The sequence below is a fragment of the Hyposmocoma kahamanoa genome, unplaced genomic scaffold (genome assembly GCF_003589595.1).
Source record: "Hyposmocoma kahamanoa isolate Upper Pololo Valley unplaced genomic scaffold, ASM358959v1 78, whole genome shotgun sequence".
NCBI lineage: Eukaryota > Metazoa > Arthropoda > Insecta > Lepidoptera > Cosmopterigidae > Hyposmocoma > Hyposmocoma kahamanoa.
Window position 1 is genome coordinate 16,742,073 of NW_020653945.1, and position 20,398 is coordinate 16,762,470.

General features: G+C 33.4%; 5 protein-coding genes across 7 annotated transcripts in view; 2 read left to right on the forward strand and 3 right to left on the reverse strand.

The window, feature by feature from the left end:
- LOC113233391 (pseudouridine kinase-like) overlaps positions 1 to 16,245 on the forward strand; it is a 35,004-nt gene extending 18,759 nt beyond the window's left edge. Inside the window, exon 6 of the mRNA XM_026468511.1 lies at positions 15,749 to 16,245. Within this exon, the coding sequence (XP_026324296.1) occupies positions 15,749 to 16,245 (497 nt within the window). The remainder of the gene's footprint in view (positions 1 to 15,748) is intronic.
- On the reverse strand, positions 1,828 to 5,549 carry LOC113233013. Its single transcript, XM_026467947.1, has 5 exons — positions 5,421 to 5,549; positions 5,024 to 5,232; positions 3,853 to 4,048; positions 3,197 to 3,325; positions 1,828 to 2,548 (listed from the first exon to the last, which is right to left on the reverse strand). The coding sequence occupies exons 1-5, from the start codon at positions 5,455 to 5,457 to the stop codon at positions 2,394 to 2,396; spliced, it is 726 nt and encodes a 241-aa protein (XP_026323732.1). The 5' UTR covers positions 5,458 to 5,549; the 3' UTR covers positions 1,828 to 2,393.
- LOC113233014 lies at positions 11,712 to 15,403 on the reverse strand. 2 transcript variants are annotated; one of them, XM_026467949.1, is made up of 6 exons: positions 15,258 to 15,403; positions 13,834 to 13,972; positions 13,435 to 13,574; positions 12,975 to 13,130; positions 12,703 to 12,789; positions 11,712 to 12,623 (listed from the first exon to the last, which is right to left on the reverse strand). In XM_026467949.1, exons 2-6 carry the CDS (start codon positions 13,965 to 13,967, stop codon positions 12,472 to 12,474), a joined length of 669 nt encoding a protein of 222 aa, XP_026323734.1. In that variant the 5' UTR covers positions 13,968 to 13,972; positions 15,258 to 15,403; the 3' UTR covers positions 11,712 to 12,471. The 2 variants fall into 2 exon arrangements, with proteins under 2 accessions (XP_026323734.1, XP_026323733.1); XM_026467948.1 differs by having other exon boundaries at positions 13,834 to 13,998.
- A 176-nt stretch (positions 16,246 to 16,421) lies between the features above and the next one.
- LOC113233138 lies at positions 16,422 to 18,011 on the reverse strand. Its single transcript, XM_026468145.1, has 3 exons — positions 17,858 to 18,011; positions 17,317 to 17,592; positions 16,422 to 17,097 (listed from the first exon to the last, which is right to left on the reverse strand). The coding sequence occupies exons 1-3, from the start codon at positions 17,994 to 17,996 to the stop codon at positions 16,829 to 16,831; spliced, it is 684 nt and encodes a 227-aa protein (XP_026323930.1). The 5' UTR covers positions 17,997 to 18,011; the 3' UTR covers positions 16,422 to 16,828.
- Positions 18,012 to 18,501: 490 nt separating this feature from the next.
- Positions 18,502 to 20,314, forward strand: LOC113233143 (transcription termination factor 5, mitochondrial). 2 transcript variants are annotated; one of them, XM_026468150.1, is made up of 2 exons: positions 18,939 to 19,085; positions 19,352 to 20,314. In XM_026468150.1, the coding sequence occupies exons 1-2, from the start codon at positions 19,068 to 19,070 to the stop codon at positions 20,066 to 20,068; spliced, it is 735 nt and encodes a 244-aa protein (XP_026323935.1). In that variant the 5' UTR covers positions 18,939 to 19,067; the 3' UTR covers positions 20,069 to 20,314. The 2 variants fall into 2 exon arrangements, with proteins under 2 accessions (XP_026323934.1, XP_026323935.1); XM_026468149.1 differs by having other exon boundaries at positions 18,502 to 20,314.
- The last annotated feature ends 84 nt before the right edge of the window (positions 20,315 to 20,398 follow it).

Sequence of the window (20,398 nt, forward strand, 5' to 3'; positions counted from 1 at the left end):
AGACGAAAACAGTTTCTTCTTTTATTTGGACGGTTTTGTAACTAAAACATATCCAAAATAAGCATGTATGGGAAGAGAGGCAGTCTTTCAAATACACATATAGAAAAATACCAATATTTGACATTGAAATCAGCCTATTAAAACCGATAATATTGCATTCTAGACATAGACATAATAGAACGAAAACATTATTTTGTACATATCCTATTCGCCAACTCCTTCTAAACAGCATGTACGCAGCCTACAAATACTTATGGACAGCACTCTGTACTTACTTAACCTAATAAAACATTTTGTAAGTGCACTTTCGTAGTATTAGAAAATTAAAAATTGATACTAGCTTTTCTATTTATTTATATTTATAACTACCAATTCCTTAAAAATTAAATGCCAATATAAACCAAGGACTTCATTTTGGGCGGAAAATTTACATAATAATGAGATTCTCCTTCATCAACGATCTGAGATGTATTCTCCAATAGACGTAGGAGGCGATAGCCCGGGGCGACAGAGGCCCGTATGTAGAGTTTATTCGGCAAAGTTTATTTCGGTGCGAAAATAGCGGAGCCCATTTCTCTCTACCCATATTTTATTGATCCGAATAATTAATTCCTCTTGTCTTAAATATACGAAAACTTTCCGAGCGAGGTACGCTCACCTTATACCATATACAATTTAGGCTCATTAAATGTTAGTGATAGGTAATTCTCATTTTATTGAATTTCTCGGGTCTCATGTTTTTGGGGGCCGGTCGCAGGTAAATTGTAATGTTTGCTAGTAAAATAAAAATATATTTCTGGCGGCATATACATTTTTTGCTGCTATATGAGCAGCCAATCTTGTTCGTCCAGGCCACAATTTTTTTTAAATACGTTCCTGTTTTTAATAAAAACAACCTACTTTTACCTTTGTTTCTACAAAGGTAAAAGTAGATAAAATTTAAAGTAACCATTTGGAAATCCAAAGTATCTAATGATTGAACCTTTTTCTTTGTTCACTGAATGAAAAGTCCAAATTAACAAATGTCGTTTACTATTGTTTACACATTGTAAATTTAAGTGCGAAGATGAACAATTAGTTACACATAGTAAGCTATTAAACATAATACTACTGTAATAACGATTTTCGAATCGCACTTTTGTAGTAAAAATTTCTTACAATTTCCAATATCATCATCTTATTTAACGAGATTAAATAATTATTTGAATATTTTTTTATCGAATGTCGGAATGTTTCACCACCATGATATTCAATTACTTTTTTGTGAAATGACTCCACTAGTTTGTTATAATAATTAATACTAAGATGGAACGCTTACTTACAACGGCTGAAAAGTTGTTGAAAACCAAATACAAAGATCCGACAAAAAGCAGATAGTAAAATTCGTAAGGTCCGCTAGTCCGTTCCGTGGCTTAATTGGCATAGCGACTGGCACGGTTTGCTAGGAGGCGTCGGTTCGAATCCGACCGGATCGAAGGAATTTTTTCTAAATGTTCGATCTTTAATATTTATAATTATTTATTATTAATAAATATAACAAACTATTTGAATAAAGTTAATGTCATCCAAACTCCATAGTAATCTTTATAGACCTCGAGAAAAATTTTTGCGTTAAAATCACAATATTATTTTCTCATTACACACAAGTAATAATTAAGCATAGAGAAATACTAGTAAAATTACCAACATTATGGCTAAGAGGCTCAAAGACCTGAAAACTGAAAAAAAAAAATCGTCATGGTTCAAATACATTATATATATATATATATATATATATATATAAATTATATAATATATGTATGTATGTATATATATATTATATCCCTTTCCTAGTCATTCAAGGCAATACCAATAGCATACATAGCTTATATTCAACGGTCTTTTTTATTTGACTTGAGATTTATTTTTAAAACCTAAACACAATTTAAAATAATTACGATCTAAATGCGTCATAATCTCAGATGTATCAAACGACTGCGACGTACTGTTGTTGTAAATTGGACCTCTGCTTGGATTTGTTAATCTCCTACACTTGTAACCGTTTTGTACGTCCAAAGTAGAGTACACTATAGTCTGGCTTTCTTGAAGACGGGGTAAAATGACATTTGCAGGGTTGCAGGTGAACTTACAAAATTTGACAATTCAATGCACCTGTACCCAGCAGATGAACAAATTATCAGTCGACGATGATTGAAATAAAACAAGTTCGGCTATTTATTGCATAAGCGTGATCAGCATTCAGTCGATAGTCGATAGAATATTAATCAACTGCAATCACTAGCTGCTCGCAAGCAGCTTCAAAAAAGACAGACTACACTGTAGCATCACAACAGCTGTGGCAGCATGTGGCAGTCGCGTTAAACGTCTAAGGGCGAACTTATACGATACCAGATTTAATTCCACTGCCTTTGTTGCTGCAACTGATCCCTCAACTGCTGCAACGCGTGTTCGGGCTGACTATGCTGCATTTGAGCCACTAGGTTCTTCGCCTCTGCACGCAGTTCGTACAGTTTGCGAGATTCCAAATATAGAAGTATTGCTGCTCCACCTAGGGGTAAAACATTTAAGACAAATAAATAAAATTTTCACTAGGAATGTGTGTCAATTCTTACATATATATGATCTAAATGCGTCATAAATGCATTCCCTGAACGCTATAACTTGGGCCTTTTCAAGGCGAGACTGAATAGGCACTACTTAAGTGTGCATGCCACGTATTTGACCTCATCGTCACTTTCCATCAGGTGAGTTGGAGATGAAATGCGCACTTATTTACTTATTTAAAAAAGACTCATAAAATCATAAGTACATAACGCGGCTACCGCTCTGATAACTGAGCTACCGATTGGCTCGATCTGATTGACAGACCTTACGGATTTCTCTATGTGCTTATTGCAGATCTTGGTATTGGGTTTTAAAACGGCTTTTTTACCACGTTGAGGCAACAGACGCTGGTTCGAGTCCAGTCGGATGATCGAATTTTTCTTTGTGTTTATTCAATCTTTGTATCAATGTACAAACTAGTGGAGTATTTTCACAAAAAACAGATGAATATTATGGTACCATCATAATATTCAATCAACAATACATTATGACGTTTTATTTACATCACGAAAAGGTGTTTATTTTTTGTTTATTGCCCATGCAAATAGTACCCATGGTTTATAACATTATGTCTGAGTCTGTTACTACTTACCAAACAAAATAAAGGCCACAACAGCAAATGCATACGACCAAGACAAAATGTTGAAAGAAGGATAGAGCAGCCAGTCGCGGCGGTAACAATTGCCTCCAAATACTGCCACTGCCAAGAACAAATATGCACCTGAAATAAGACGTATTACAATTATTAATAAATCTGATAAGGATGATGCTAGTTTACGAATATTGTATATATATTATTTTGAGTATTGTATTGAATATATTTTTAATGGTAATATAACCATCCATTTGCATATTGCAAAGTTAATACTAATATCGGTTGAGTTCGCGTGCTCAGGGGGCGGCTTACATCCTGCAGTGGATGTGTGTAAGCGGATGAATATTTATTCATTCAAATAGAAGAACTCTGTACATATCAGTAGAACCTTTTTCCCACCAACATCCCAAGGAGAGTCGCCTCAAGGATTTATCATGTTATATAAGTAATCAAAATGTTTATTTACTTTAACTTGGGCCTAGTTTACAATTCAGGGTTCGAAACTTCTTTTAAGTAAAAATATGTATAGTTGTACTAGAAATTCCTCTCTTACACATTACAAATACAGAAATATCTAGTGTAACTGATGTTTCTTAACAATGATATTAAAAAAACTTGTAAAAAAATTCTAAGCAAATACTTAAGAAACTTACTTGCAAAAGCCACCATAATAAAGGATATAGAGACAAAGATCCATTCATATCTCAACACCGTACGCAGAGGCCAGCGTACTATAACACACGCAAGTAAGATCTGTGACGCGAAGGACAGCATTAGGGCAAGAGTCACAAAAGCCTGGACAGCCATCAGCCAGCCAGGTAATAGCCATTCGCGGATTACATAGTACTCCTAAAAGAAAGCATATAGTAAATATATAAATATACACATGATACAAACTACAATCATTGGACTTTATTAAAGCACTTAGCCTTGGTTTAACATGAAACAAGCTTTTTTTTGTGATGCAAAGTGACAGGACGAAATGTCGTGTTTTATAACACAAAAATCTGAGGAGAGGGGATATTACATTAATATCATAAGACAGTCTGCTTACTACCTAACTTCTCGTTTACTTACAGTAGAACTATTCATGTTTGGGCATGTTCAATTGGTCTTGATGAATTCTTACTTTTTAGCTTACTTTTTGGAGTATTGTGTTGGGGGTTTTTAATTTTCAATTTTATTTCTATACAATGTCTGGTTATTTATAGACACAGCCATTGAATAGAATAGGACAAAAATAAAATACCACCTTTACAGCTAGACTGACTTACAAGCACTAAGTTTGCTGGATTGGATTGAAATTAGTAGCTAAATCAACCATGTAGCAAGGTTTGCACAGGACTTCTTTGAACAGCCTGATGTTCAGTGTGAAATGTTATATCCCTAAAACCCATACCCAGGGTGTCTTCAAATTCGCATGTAGAAGCACTGCAATGGCGCAACTGTGGAGTGGTAGTCATGCGTCTGAAGAGCTTCACGCATTTTTAGTGTCTAATTCTGACTGCAAAAGTAGTGCATGCACATCATGACTCTTCTAAATATTGTATGAAAATTAGTAGAGGTGCAGCTGTAGCGCCTCAGAGATGACACTACATTCCTTCTATAAGCCTCTAATTTGAAGGCACCATCTCCCACTAGTATAACATTATTCATTTGTTGTAAAATTATAGTATAACCTAACACCGTTTGCCATCTGAGCTATATTTTAAATGGCACTTTTACTATCAGTCATACTCTGAAAATTAGGCTGACGTTTGAGTTAGATGATAAGGCAAGTATACTTCAATAATGTAAACTTGCAAATATACTAAGTATACTCACTTGACTAAAAACGTAGTGACACCCATGAAACAAATGGTCGAACTGGTAAGAAGGAAATCTGAACTGATCAAAGCAGTACTCCCACAATCCCATATGTTTGAAGGAGGAGAACATTTCAGGATAAGACTCGATCCAGTAAGGACCCGCAAACGAGAGTAGCAGAAATAACCCTGCCACATATGTGATACTGGCTCCAATTAACGTAGCATCTAAAAACGATGTTAAAAAAACTATGTCAATTTAGGTATTGTATGTTTATATTATAGATTACATAAAGGTTAAAGAAGAACACTTGTTACACATTTACTCAACGATATCAAAAATTTATGTAAGAACTATAATAAACATACAGAAAAATAAACACATAGGGCGTGTCCTTTCCGATTGCGGTACTTACTCGATGCTTTTGGATATTCATTATCGGCGATAGTCATTGTAATGCGTATTTCTCGTTTTCGATTTTAATTTACAACGTATTCACACAAGTTTCACTTTCTACTATAAGTATCTTTTTATGCCCGACCGTATCACGACTACAAGTCGTCCAATTTGTTTTGACAATACAATAATGACAACCGAAGATTTTATATATTGTTTTTTTTTTATTTGACACACCATCATCTTTTTTTTTCTTATATTTTGGCACTATGGCGTCCAGCCTCTGGCCATATGCAATTTCCACTGAGTTGCAAATTGTTAATCTTCCAAATAAATATTTTCTTGCTTCTTGAGATTTCAGGATAATTATTATTGTCGTTGCAGTTGTTGTTGTGGAACTTTGATTGGGTTTATGGATATTAATATGAAATTAAAAGCGGGGAAAGAAAATAGCGGAATACAAATAAAAGCAAACGGAATTTTGGAAAGGTGATCAACAGGATAGGATAGGTAGTATATTTATAAGTAAATCTAACCAATGAAGGATGGAAATTATGAAAGGAAATGGAAATGAGATGGTAATAGCTGAAACTAATGATAATTTGATAAATAATAATCTAAATTTTAATATAATTTTTCCTTATAAACTGAGCCAAAACATTGTAAACGGAATAATTATTATACGATAATAACAGAGGCATAGATGTTGGTAAAGGAATTTGTAAAGAAATTGTAGATTGAAAAAACAAAGCACGGACATATCTTGGACAGGAAAAGAAACGGTGGTTCAGACTGCCAATGTCTGTTCGCATTCGCACATTGTATCAGGTATTACATTCAGTCTAGCAAGATGTTCAGATGAGCAAGTATATCCTAATCTCATTCTTGTAATGATTGAAGTAACACGTTTCTCAAAATGTACACGCGAAAACCAGGGTTTGACAGGGAAGTCAGGCTGTAAATCACGAAAATATCTACTCGTAGCTTTACTGCTTGTTTCCCACACAGTTTGCCAAGATTCTTTAAGATAAATAGCAGGTAGTGTAGCCAAGTCTTGAGCAAAGTTTCTATATAAATCTACATCGCGTTATTTCCTGCATCTTTAGCTAAGATATCGGCTCGCTCGTTACCTCTAATATCACTGTGACTTGGTATCCACACAAATAATACAGAAAGACCCTTTGAATGGCACTTGTAAATGGCTTGACAAATTTGACAAATAACTGGGAAAATGTTACCTGATTTAAAAGGGAATTTATATAATGACTGCAGAGCACTTTTATAATCAGAAAATATTATTGTTTCATGTAATATTGTTAAGAGAATGTATTCAACTGCCTTAAGAAGACCTACGCATTCACCAGAAAACGGATATTTCAGGAGGAAGCTTTGTTTTTTGAATTATATTGTATTGAGAATGAAGAACACCCATTCCTACGGTCGAGTTATCTAGTTTGGAGGCGTCAGTGAAAATATGATTGTAGGAATGCCAATTAACATCTAAGTTAAAGTTAAAGGGAGCGTTAGCAAAACAGACGTTTTGCTAACGCTTACCTTACGCTTAACGTTAACTTCACTAAAATCGTCACGTAAACAAACGTCAGGGGTAAAATAAGGCATTCATAATTACTACAGTATAGTGGGTGAATGTCAAAACTATGAGTTGGAACTTGTAATGTAAGATACTTTCTATAACTATTTATAAGGCAAGGAGTACTTTTGTGAGACCAATAACCAGGGGTATTTATTAGGTTGCTTAATAGCTCAAGTTTTTGCAGTAAAGGGTGACGATTAAATTGGATAATGCGGAAAAAGTATTTATCAGCTAGAAACTGTCGACGAAGGGCAAGCGGAGGTTCAACGCACTCCACTTGCATCGCATTTATCGGACTTGATTTCATAGCACCGGTTATTATTCTGAGGGCCTTCGACTGAATCTTATCTAGCTTTTTAAGATTAGACAAGCCACATGGCTCCAGCGTAAAAGATCCATAGTCAATTATACTCCTAATCAGAGCATTATACAGCAGTTTTAAAGACTACGAATGGCTGCCCCACCAGACCCCGCATAACCATCTAAGCATGTTAAGAACCTTTTCACATTTATTAACAACATAATCACAATGAGGAACCATTCATTTTATAATCAAAAAGAATACCAAGATATGTAACCTCGCCAACAATAGAGATTATGTTATTATTAAAAGAAACGTCTATTGCAGGATGAACTTTACGCCTTGAGAAAAACACAATGGAGCTTTTGCTATCTGATAAATCTAGACCATTCGAATTTAACCAGCACTTTAACAATGTCAATTTATTTGATAGTACATTCACGGCTTGGTCACTTAGATTAGAGTCAACATATAAAAGAACATCGTCAGCATATTGCAAAATAGAAACTCCATTACCTAAATACCTGTCTAAATCATGGGTGTATATGTTGTACAGTATGGGAATCAAAACAGATCCTTGCGGAAAACCTCTATTTATTGTCCTCTGTAGAGAATATTCATACTCCACGTACGTACGACGTATCATGTTCCATACAACAGAAGAGTTGGTACTGGGACTGATGGAATCACAAAATCTACGCCAGCATTGAAACTTCTTCTCTTTGAGAGTCATTTTGTTTTAGACATAATTAACTTGAGCGACTCAAAGTTCTCGATAGTCATACTATATCAATATCGTTCTTCAGCCTCTTTACGCCTTTTAACAGCTGAAGTACATTCTTCATCCCACCAGACAGGGGAGGGGATAAGGTTTGAATAACTGTTTTTAATAGGGAAAATTACATCTGCACACTGAGTGATTAACAAAGCTAAAGCATTTGAATTTTCTATGACATTATTGCAGTTTATATCGGGTAGAGTAGACATCTTTGATTTAATAAGCTTTTTAAATTGATCCCATTTATCACCTTGTAAGTTGTATCTATAGTTTAACTTGTATTTCAAGTTCTTTTTACTCTGAATTGGAAAAGTAATGACTATGAGGAAATGATCACTACCAAAGGTAGATGTCAAGGTCTGCCATGTTAAGGAAAGTGATAAAGTAGGAGAACATATTGAAAGGTCAATAGCACTAACAGAGTTGTCGGGGTCAGTAATGCGAGTAGGAGTTCCAGTGTTCAATAAGGAAAGATTGTTGGTGTCTAATATGTCAAGTATTTGATCTCCATAGCAATTTGATAAGGAGCTTCCCCATACTTGATGTTGACAATTAAAATCTCCCATGACTAAACATGGTTTGGGAAGAATAGAAAACAAATTAATAATTTGATTTAATATTAAGGTAGTTAGATGAGGTACATAAATAGAAACAAAACAAATATTATTTACAGAAGCAGCAATGACTGAATAGTCATCACTATGAGAAGGAAGATTAATTAAAGAAAAGGGATAACAAATTATAATGAGCAAGGCAACACCACCATGCCCGTCAATTCTGTCTTCGCAAAGACAGGAATAGCCTGGGATCTTAAACCTGAACTCAGGTCTAAGCCAGGTCTCAGATAGAGAAATAATAAAAGGATTAAATTTATTTACAATATATATTAGCTCAGATTTTTTATTTACTATGCTTCAGCAATTCCACTGTATTACTGTTGCGTTGGGAGTCAATGTTAAAGTTTAGAATTAAACTTTGAGTTAAGCAAGCAACGTTAGACAGTACAATCATATTAGACTGGGATAATAGATTTATCAAAGATGATATAATATCAGCTATGGAAGGCTGAATCATTATTAATAAAATTGAACATTGTTCCTCTAGAATTTTCATTGGTCATATTATATTCGTTAGCAAACTCATTATGAGCTTTCTGATCATAGCTTGTTCATTGCTTTGGTGGGTCTTTAGGTTTTAACAACACAGTTTTTTTGTAAGATGATGGAGTAGCACTATGAGAAGTGGAAGTAAAAGAACTATGTGGAGAAGCCAGAATATCAGCATAAGGCTTTGTCACTGCGGGATGAAGTTTGTAAGCTTCAGAATAAGAAATACTATTTTGAGCCATAGACACTTTTATACGCCTCTGCCTTTCATATTCTGGACATGACTTGCTAGTAGCTAAATGATACCCAGAACAGTGACAGCACTGAGCGTCACCTTCATCAACAGAACATGATTCACCTGAGTGATCCTGCCCATTCTTAAAACATAGAGGCACATTAGAACAGCATTGCAATTTAGTATGTCCATACCGACAACAATTATAGCATTGGACAGTTGGAAAGATGTACAATTCTACTTGAAGAGCATTATAAAACATAAATATTCTTTTTGGTAAAACTTGCCCATCAAAGGACACAACTACAGTTTGGGAGGGTTTCCACGTAGTTTGATTGTCAACAGTCACCTTATACTTCAAACGTCTTATCTTAACAATATCTCCACAACCAATAGGAACTTACATACTTTCTTTCACTTCTTCGGGGGTTAGGTCTGCAGGAACTCCACGAACTAGGCCCATTCTCGTAATGCTGAAGGTAGGTATAAAAGCTTTGTAATTGCTAGCTACCAAACTAGTGTCATTCAAGAAAAACTTAGCGCTCTGGAAGTCTGAGAAGGATAGGGAAACTCTGTTCCTGCCAATCTTTTACACACTACCATTAATTGTTTTTAAAACCATTCTTTCATTAAAGGAAGTGGTTAATCTTTGTACATGAACTACATACAGAGAGATATCTTGATGCTCAAACAATCAGTGGCCTGGCAAATCCTGGTCTTTCTGGGTAGTATTAATATTCGTAGAAGGGGTAGGTATGGGAGCAGGAACAGGCTGAACCGGGGAAGATGATGGGGGCGTCGAGAAAATTTCTGTAGTACTGTTAAACTTGGTACCGCAAATGTCGCTATCTGAACAACTACATCCATTGTCTGATTGAGACTTATGCTTACGTTTTTTCTTATTGCAATGTTTGTAAATTTTACGCTGCCGAATACGTTTCCTTCCTTTTAGAGATTTATCAGTATGGTCCGTGTCCATACTGGAATCATTGGAGGCAATAATCACGTTTCTACCAACTGAGGGGACTGTGCCCCCTGGATCAGGGGGCTCGTCCATTTTAGGCAAAAGGAAAAATGATGACGATGATTATTTACACAAAATACAATATATATAATCAAATAAATAGTATTTATACAAATACTACACTCCTGACACCTAATTACAATTATTATTAAATATTCAATTTGTAAGCCGAAAAAACTAACCCGCCTAAGTCGAGCTTTCCCGCGCTTATTCCACACTATCATCAATTTGCTCATTCCTTTTGTTCATTCATTCAATACGTCTGTTAACCCTTCCTTGTATACTTAAAAATAATAAGGTATTAGTTTTGCATTATAATCATTAATTTAAATTACAGTCTTTGCACGTCTTGTTTATACCGCGATTGTCATTAAACTTACTAGAAGGCGCTAAGCGCTTAATCCTCTAAGAAAAGAAGCTGTCGTAAGTTTTAAAAAAGAAAGTAATTAGATCATTGAGGTCAATGATACGTATTAGATTCAAAATGTGTTTTCTTTGTAAAAGAAATGTCCGATTTTTCGTAACAAAAAGAAAATAGCTTGTCAAGTCACAAATTAACACAAGAGACTTAGTAATGTTATATATATTAGTAATATTATATATATATTATAATATCTTGTAGTCTGGGCCAAACGTTGGCTAGCAAGTCCCCGTTCATGGCAAATTCTTTGACGAAGAAATATATAAGTTTGAATGTCTTGGGTGGTAAACTAGCCAAGGCCTTCATTAACATTTAAAAATTCTGTTTTACAAGCTATAGCCTTTAGCTTTTGCTATCCTAATTTTTTTGTGGATATAGATTGTTTCTAACTCCAAAACAATATATTTTATTTATTTCGTATCTTTTACCGCTTAGTTTGTGACAATGTCATTTTATTTTAATCTGTAATGAATTTTAAAAAATAGGAAGGCACCAAGAAGCACGTTTCACATAGTACAGAACTGAGACCGTCAAGATCACGTGTGAACGCTTAAAATTGAAAATTAACTATGTCGCTTGCTATTGCAAGTTACAATCTTGATGTGCTCTTGACTATACCTATCATTATCACCTATATTTTTTCAAATATCTTTCATGAAAATATGTTTGAACATGTTATTTCACGTAATATTATATAAACATTTGAAAGGAAAAATTAAAATTATTGAATTCTTAAAAATTTAATGAAAAGAACTTCATTATAAATATTATAATATAAAAATGTAGTTCTAAAAGTACTAGTAAGTATCTATGTCAATATTAAAACTTACATGATTTATGTGCTTAAAATTAAAATATGGACGGAATATAAATTAGGTACATTTTAAGAAAGTCTTTTAAGTTACATTTTTTGTATTAAAATTTATGTACTTACATTGTAAAATTATCAGATCTTGTGCAATTAATATTAGGGCCGAAAAATACATTAGCTAAACAGCAAGCTCACAGACAAATGTCACGGACGTTAGGACGAAATCAAGATTCACGTTCGCGACATAGATTCACACTTACGCTGAAATTTATTAAGCGAAATTTGACATCGACTAAGTAAAAAAATGGCGAGCTAAGCAAATTTTCGAATTTGCAAAACTAACTTTGCTTTAGGCAAACAATAAATTAATTACGATGTAAACTAAGAGTTTAATTTGATTTTTTGCTTAAACTTAGCCAAAGTTCGTTTTGTATATACGAAAAACTTGCTTAGCTTGCCACCTTTGCTTAGTCGAAGTCAAAGTTCGTTTTATAAGTTAGTGTTATGGCAAAGTTTAAAAACATCTTTAATATCATCAAAAACGTCAAAAACAATATTTTCATAAAAATGTATATATCAAAACGACCATAACGTGTCTTCAAACTGTCATATGTATAAACCGTACATTCAGTTTCTATCGTTGTAAAACATATTATATTATTTACAATCAATAAAACAATCACTTGAAAAGGCACTGGAATAATTACTTGATCAAAATATCACTGGCCTTTAACGTGAATAGGAGGGCATTTGTTGAACGAATCCTAATTAATTAAGTGATTGCAATTTTGCATTGCTTGTTACGCTTTTGACTCATGTTCCATTTCGAAACGAGCTTGAGATTCCTTGAATCTATTACGTTTCTTAGTTTGAATACTGGCTTCGGTCAAAAAAAGTGCTGAGCAGATAAGGCAAGCAATTGCCCCAACGACACCTAGACCGAAAGACCATCCTGTAAAATAAAATATTAACTATTAATCCTGATAAAAAGTCGCGATTACGAACTATTTATCGTTTTCCGAAAATATTACCCAAGTAGTTATTAGGATGATCTGGCATCCATCCATCGGTATTGCCCAATGACGCAAAAACTATGACTGCTATTGCTCCGCTAATACCTGTAAAGTTGATTGTATAAATATAAAATAGTAAGATCAAACACTTACACGATTAAAAATGCACTGTATATAAATTAAAATTAAAAACTATTTATTCGGCACTAAAATGGAGTCATAATTAATAACAAAGTTCCGTGGTCATGGTTGACATCAACTTTTGTGAGCAGTAATGAAACATATTTTACCTGCAGCTAGCAAAATGTAGCCTATAGATCGTATTATGAGTATGAATCTTCTCTGATCGGGTCCACAACATAAAAAGAAGATGAGAACTAATACCGTAGATATCAGTACACCAATCAAACACAATGTGAAGAAAAATTGTGTTGCTATCATGAAACCTAAAAAAAGAAAAATATTGTATGTTATGAAAATTCGAGAATTCCGAACTTATTCGAATTTAATGTTGAGACATAATCGTAGATTTTATTTACCGAAGTCTCTTCAAGACCATACACGTTGCACGTCCGAAATGTCGAGATAAATCAAATATAATTCATACACGATTAAATCTCGACATTAAATTCAAATAATGTGTGAAAAATCTGCAAGTTTAAATCCATGTAATTCCGAATTTGTTTTTTATGAAGTGAACAGCAAAACCAAATTGGTTTAATACACATATTGTTATTAAAAAACACAAACCAGGAAGTAAGTAGCCGCGTATTCGGTCATATCCAGTTGTAAATGGATCATACACCCACCTACATCCCACGAAAAAGCGTCGTTGGTACTGGTCTAAGGGATCAGGTAGTGATCTGAAGCAATGGCTCCATAAACCTAATCTGTAACGCAAATTTAACCATTGTTTCAAAAATACAATAAATTAATGCAAATAAATAAAAATAAAGAATAAGTACGTCTTTTTTAAACGTGAACTTAATGGTAAATAACACAGCAAACAATACCACTTCAACCTTGCAATAATCGCTTTGCTAATTGTACTGATTCTTGTGGGAACTTAGACACGTCGAAAATGAGTCACATTCATTACGTGTCAGCATAATTACTTAACGCAAGGAGATCAAATTGCTGGATTAGTACCTGTCGAGCCTGGCCCCTCGTATTCTATAGTCACTGACCAACCAACTAGGCGTGCCAAATGCCAATGCCACTGTCACAAGGGCAATAACGAACACACCAATGCCACAGTTGCCAGCTAAGCTTCGGTTCTTCATTGTCTCTAAAACAAGTGAATATGTCCTTAACCTGTCAAATAAACAAAAAGACAGAAAAAAATTACTCATGAAACTTTACTAGGTTACATCTTTTATAAATATTTTTAGCTCCCCATAATTACGAAATCCCCGTTATAATATTACCCAAAAAGCTTTACGTTAAAAATTGACATAGATTAAGCTGATGTTTAATTACCAATTAACTTTTAACCGCGCGCTTTTACTAATGTACTGACGTGAGTACTGTAGACACAGCACTGGCTAGCACGTTAGACTGAAAAAACTTACAGTCGTATAAAGTAGATATTGGCGATAATAGGAATGTTGCAAGTGCGAAAACCTCGTGCCCTACATTTTTGAGTTGTTAATTGCCAACATGTACGCACTTTATACATCATACTTGCAACCTGACATGTGGTACTCTTATAAGGTACTGTCATTTAGCACCAAAAGCGAGGCTGTACGCCTGAGAAGAATAACAACAAGGCAAATGTTTCGCAATCCTTCCTAAGTAAATACTGTACGGACATACATTTTGTTACTCACAACATAACATTCACCCAGAAACACAATGCTAAAGAATTCTCACGCCTTACTCATTGTGGGAACTTAAAAAGCTTTTGACGAATTTATTAACGTACTAGGTAGATACTCAGCAATATTAAAATCTTATAGTGTTGATTTTTATTTTTTCTCATTACAATTTGTACAATAATTAAAATTCTGTTATAAACTATGTTTGACACTTAAATTTAAAAATCTACTAAAACCTGAATTCAGAGACTATACAGGATTGGAACTAAACCAAAACTGTATTTCATATTTACTTAACAAAAATCAAACAACATATTTATGTTAATAATTTGTAACTTTAAACAAATTCTATTTTGATAATAAAACATATTGAGACCAATGGAACCAATATTTTCGGTTTTTAAATTAAATGTCCAAGGAAAATCTGCTTAGATAACTGAAGTAAATTAGAAAACAAATTGGCTAAGTGACTAACTATATATCCCTCTTTTTTTCCTAATCCTTAATTAATTTGCTTTTAACGTAATCTAACCCACTAAATGCATGTGTGCTAAGAAAACCTAAGTAGACGATAGTTCACTTATATAGCATATTATTTATTCAAAACTAAAAATGAAATCTCTATCAGATTATTCTATCAGAACCTAATTTTCATACATTTTTCTCTTAAGATCACAAACAACACTGTAATATTATTATTATTAAACATACATACGCTTTACTATTCCTATTGGAAAAAATATCATAAGTACTTACTCGTGAACTGAATGTGACAAATAGTTACTGACGATGCACTCACAACAAATGTAAAACAATATTTTTACTTATTGACTAACACTAAAGATCAATTTAGTTTTTCTATACTTTATTCTTGTACGTTGTTTTGGGCGTTGGCGTTGTTCGGCGAATGCACAACTACATGAATGAGTTAAATGAACGAATAAACAGCAGATACACCGCCTGAGTGAATGAACGAGTTTTGTAACGAAGAATTTATAGATGAAAATGTACATACGGTGAATTACGTATGTAAATTGTAAAGTACGTACTAGAGAGAATAACGATATAATGATAATATGTAAGGTATCGGCTATTATTATTCAAACAAAGCAAAACATTTATTATATACTTTAGGAATTTTATAAAAAATGGAATCAAAGAATAATATTTGTTTACAAAAATTTACAATTTATTGTACATTTTCATATATGAAGCAAATTTTTATAACACCTCTTTTTTTGTTTCAGTTTTCTTTGAACCTACTGACCGAAGAAAAGCAACCAAGCCATTACATACCAAGAAGCACATTACATTGGCCACTCCAAATGTAGCAGAGCTACATGCAATGGCCAACTTTGTAAAGCCTGATTTTAAATTAGCTCAAACAACTGAAATAAACGGAATAATAGAATTGTGCAAAATTGTGTCTGACGTTGTAAATATCTTAGTTGTTACTTTAGGTCCAAAAGGTGTTATTACTTCTAGACGTACCGCAAAAGGAGACTTAGAAATGCGCCTATATCCTGCGAAAGAAATAAACAATATTGTAAATGTTTCTGGAGCGGGAGATTGCTTTGCTAGCAGTTTCATTAGTGGTGTTCTCACAAATTCAGTAGAACCAAAATGCATTGCAATAGGTTACAAGTCAGCGACACAAGCTTTGCTCTCTAAAACTACCATACCTCAAAATTTGAAATCATCTTTCACAGTTAATGATGCGTATTATGAAACTATCGTGTCTTGAGCTTTAACCGAATTAATATAAGCGAAATTAACGCTTCCGTCTGTGGCAAATGTAAATTATGCCTTGCTTCATCGTCATCGAATACATTCATCACCAATATATTTTTATTATGATAAATCAATTATAAAAACGGAGATATAAGCATATTTTTTAATTTTTATTTCACAGTATTGGACGGATATAGAATTTATAAAAATAATAAAAAATAAAGTAAGTAAGTACATACTTAGACACGATTTAAAATTGTAAAATAATGTATACACACAAATAATATTTCTTAACGCTAAATTAATAACTTGTAGACTTAATGCAATTCAATAGCTACTATTAAAGGCACTTTTATCAGACAGCATTATTTAAGATGCTACATCTTAAAAGTAATCATATCAATAAGGTAGGTTAATGATCATAAAGGATAAAAGTAATACAATGTTAAATGCTATCTTGTTTTAAAGTGAGATTCAAAACACACAACATAGTTTTCATAGTTTACAATTAGTTAACTTATAACTATTTTCATCAGATTAGTGTCTACTAAAAATTATAATATAAATGGCTAGTAAAATTCATGTCATAGTAAAATTTAAATGTCGGTGTGTCCGCCCGTATAAGGAACTTTCCTCTCATGCATTGTGTAAGATGAGGGATCTCGGCTTTGCATTTCATGTAGCCTCTTATATTTTCTCACTCTGGCTTCGATCAAGTACAGTATTCCTGATGGAAAGAGAAAGATAACTCCAATAACTCCAAATGCGTAAGCCCAACCCAAATCATTGTGTTCCCAGTTAGGCATCCAGTCTCTTCCATCACCTCTGGCTCCAAATGTTACCACCGATATAATGCCAGAGAAACCTGCAATTAGTAATGTTTATAGTATGTACAATGTTATTGATATGTTCATTTAATCAGTCACGCGTCCTAGAAACACAGTGTCTAGGGACACAGTGTCCCTAATCCACCATTAAAAAAAATTTAATGAATAAAAATATTTTAAAAGATTTTTCCCAAAATCAGTGTGTGCGCCTATAAGATGAGTGACGAGTCGTGTGTATAATCCATGTATAATCTTACCTCCAATTACGAGAACCGTTCCAAGGGTCAGCAGCAAAGTAACATAATGTTCATCATCTTTGTCTTTCTTCAAATATAAATACGTCAAGAATATAGCTGCCAAAACACAAGTCATTGTGATTGTGAAGAAAAATTGAGTGGCTATAAAGAAGCCGGGTAAGAGAATGTCGTGAATGATATAATACTCTTCTTCAAAAATCCACCAACAGCCGGTGAATACGGTGTCATACCAATGATGAACTTCCTCGAAACCGTTGAAACAGACTTCCCATAATCCTGTAAGAGTATATGCAAATACATATTCATATTTTTTTGTACCATTGTTTCTTCTATTGCTTCTTCGTATTGCTTTGCCTTGCCTTCAATTTAAATGCTTGCAGAAGCGGCAGAAGCGTTGAACCGTATATCAAGCTTTACGCTTTTAGTCAAATATTACCTCCAGTGCAACGGAACAAGATCCGTCAATGTGTAGCTTGATGTGCTGTCGTCTATACTATAGCAAAACTTACTATTGACTAATAAATAAATAAATAAAACTCACCAATTTTTATGAATTTTGGATTTTTTAATTTGCCGTCAGTTACAAGCCAGTATGGACAAACAAATGCTAACAATGTAAATAACGATGCAAAACAGTAAAACCCCAAAGCGAACAAGCCTGTCTTAGATTTATTAATCATTTTAATTTATCATTTGACTTTAAGCGTATATACGAAAATAATTTAATGAAAGTAAACACGCCCCAAACAAAGTGACATACGTAAACCACTAATGACATAGCATACAAAAGGTTAAAACTATTCATTCAATTTTATGTAATTCATTCATTCGTATAATGGCTGTGGAGATAATAACAAGAATCAATCGAAATTTTGTTTACTTCAAAATTAAAGTCTTGAAAAAAAATACAAAAAATTGTCTTAACTTTGCTATATTACTGTATTCTACTATTATCAACAATCTATATGTAAAAAAAGACTATTAGTACTTCCTGAAATTGTTTAATTTTCAGATTGTTATATTTTTAGATCCTAGTCCTAATAAAAAAAAGTTATTTTGACATTTACATTACAACATAACCTTAAAATGTTTTGTAATGTAAACAACTGAAATTAGATAAATGCATAAAAAATATATAGAATTCAAAGGGTGAAATTATAATTAAGTTAAATTGTTATGAGTTATGCTTTTTCGGAAATATTGCCAGATGGGCCTCCTCATCAGAGGGATCCACTATACTCGTCATTTTTCAAGTGTGTCGCAAAACCAAAATGAGTTGTCTCATTTGACCAAATTAATAAATATTAGTAAAGCCAGGGCTGAATACCTAGCTATAAGGCATCCCGTTATTAAGAAAATGGACAAAACTAAACTGAAAGAGCTAATAGACACTTTACACGATTTGGGCTACCCCAAGGAGACATTAGTTAAAGAGCCATTGCTATTCAGCCTCTTACCAATCACTTTAAGATATAGGTACAGAATTCTAAACGAATGCGGTATTACTAATATTACTGCTTCTCATGTAGCAGCATACCTAAATCTAGTAAAACAAAAAACAATTGGAGAGCTAAAAAAATCAGGTGAAATACAAAGTATGATGAATGTAGAAAATAGACTCGCAAGTTACATGACTCAGTGGCCAACGTCGCTAACGACGCTCATTAATGATGATGTCAATAATTATACATTGCAAATGCTCCGGCTAAGAATTATTCAACGATATCTGGAACTTGTTTTAGATTTAACAAATGAAGAATTTAATAGAGGTATACTTACTTACCCCACTATTAAACACAGGCCTTTGGAAGTATTAAATGAGACTCTGACTATGTTACAATCCCAAATAATGTTACCTACCCACAAAATAAAGTCCAATTTGTACTTAGTCCAAGCCGATCCTGACAACTTAAGACAAATCATTTATAATTTTCGGTCAATAGGTGGCATTGATATAAAAGAAGTTATTAGACTGCATCCCAAAGTGGCCACAAAAAATTTTAGTTCTTTAATGGCAATACGAGAAGTTTTGCAGGAATATGGAATCAGTAATGAGGCACAGAAAAAATGTTTTGAAATATACACCCTTGGGCCAAATACCATAAGGGAGAGACTAGAAAATGCCAAAACCATACCTGAATTTAATGCATTTTTCAATCATCCAAGATTCCTGAAAATGATTTACTTCAACAAGACTGCTATGAAAAGGCTCATGACATTGTACAATAATAACAAGAAATGTTTAAGTCTAAATATCCTCTCGGGCAGTTCCTCCAGGTATGAAGCATTTGAAAAGGCTCCAGGTGACAGGTTAGGTAAGGGGAAAGACCTAATTTTTTGCTTAACACAAGCTTTAGGAAGAAACTACACAAGCAGCGAAGTACGTCAAATCATAAGAAGACATCCTTTCTGGATTAACATACCCCTTGTTCAGGTGAAATTTGTGCATCAACAACTCTCCAAGGAATATACCCCTAAAGACATTTTTGAAAACTGCCCAATCCTTCTTTATCCTTGGAATAAAGTGAATGAAGCTCTATCAATAATGAATAAAAGACAAAAACATGTACAGAATAAATCATTAGAACATTTAAATCTGAGTTGTTTAAATAATTCTCAAAAACTAAGCTTAGCTTTGTATTTTTTGGAGAGCAATCATTACTTCTCAGGGAATGGAGTGTGGACTGAAGAGAAAAATAAACCGGCTCCAAATTCACTTCAGTTAGAATCAAGAACAGTTGCCCAACAGTGATTTTAAGTACCTAAGATAATAAAATGTTCATGTTTTACTATCATGTATTTTCTTAATGTAAATCCCACAATTGTTTTTCCTTTCAAATGTTACAATAATAATTATACTGTGTAAAAAGAAATTTTTATTATAAATTACATACAAACTTGCCAACAAGTACAATCAGCTGTGACTAAATTAACATTGAATTAAATAAAACAAAGTTAACTGTACTGACAGATCTAATTGTATTCAAGGCCTGTATACTGCTACATAATACTACATTTACAAAAAATTGTAGCCTTTTATTTCTATGTTAATTTGCCACGAAAGATGCCTACTGCAGAATTA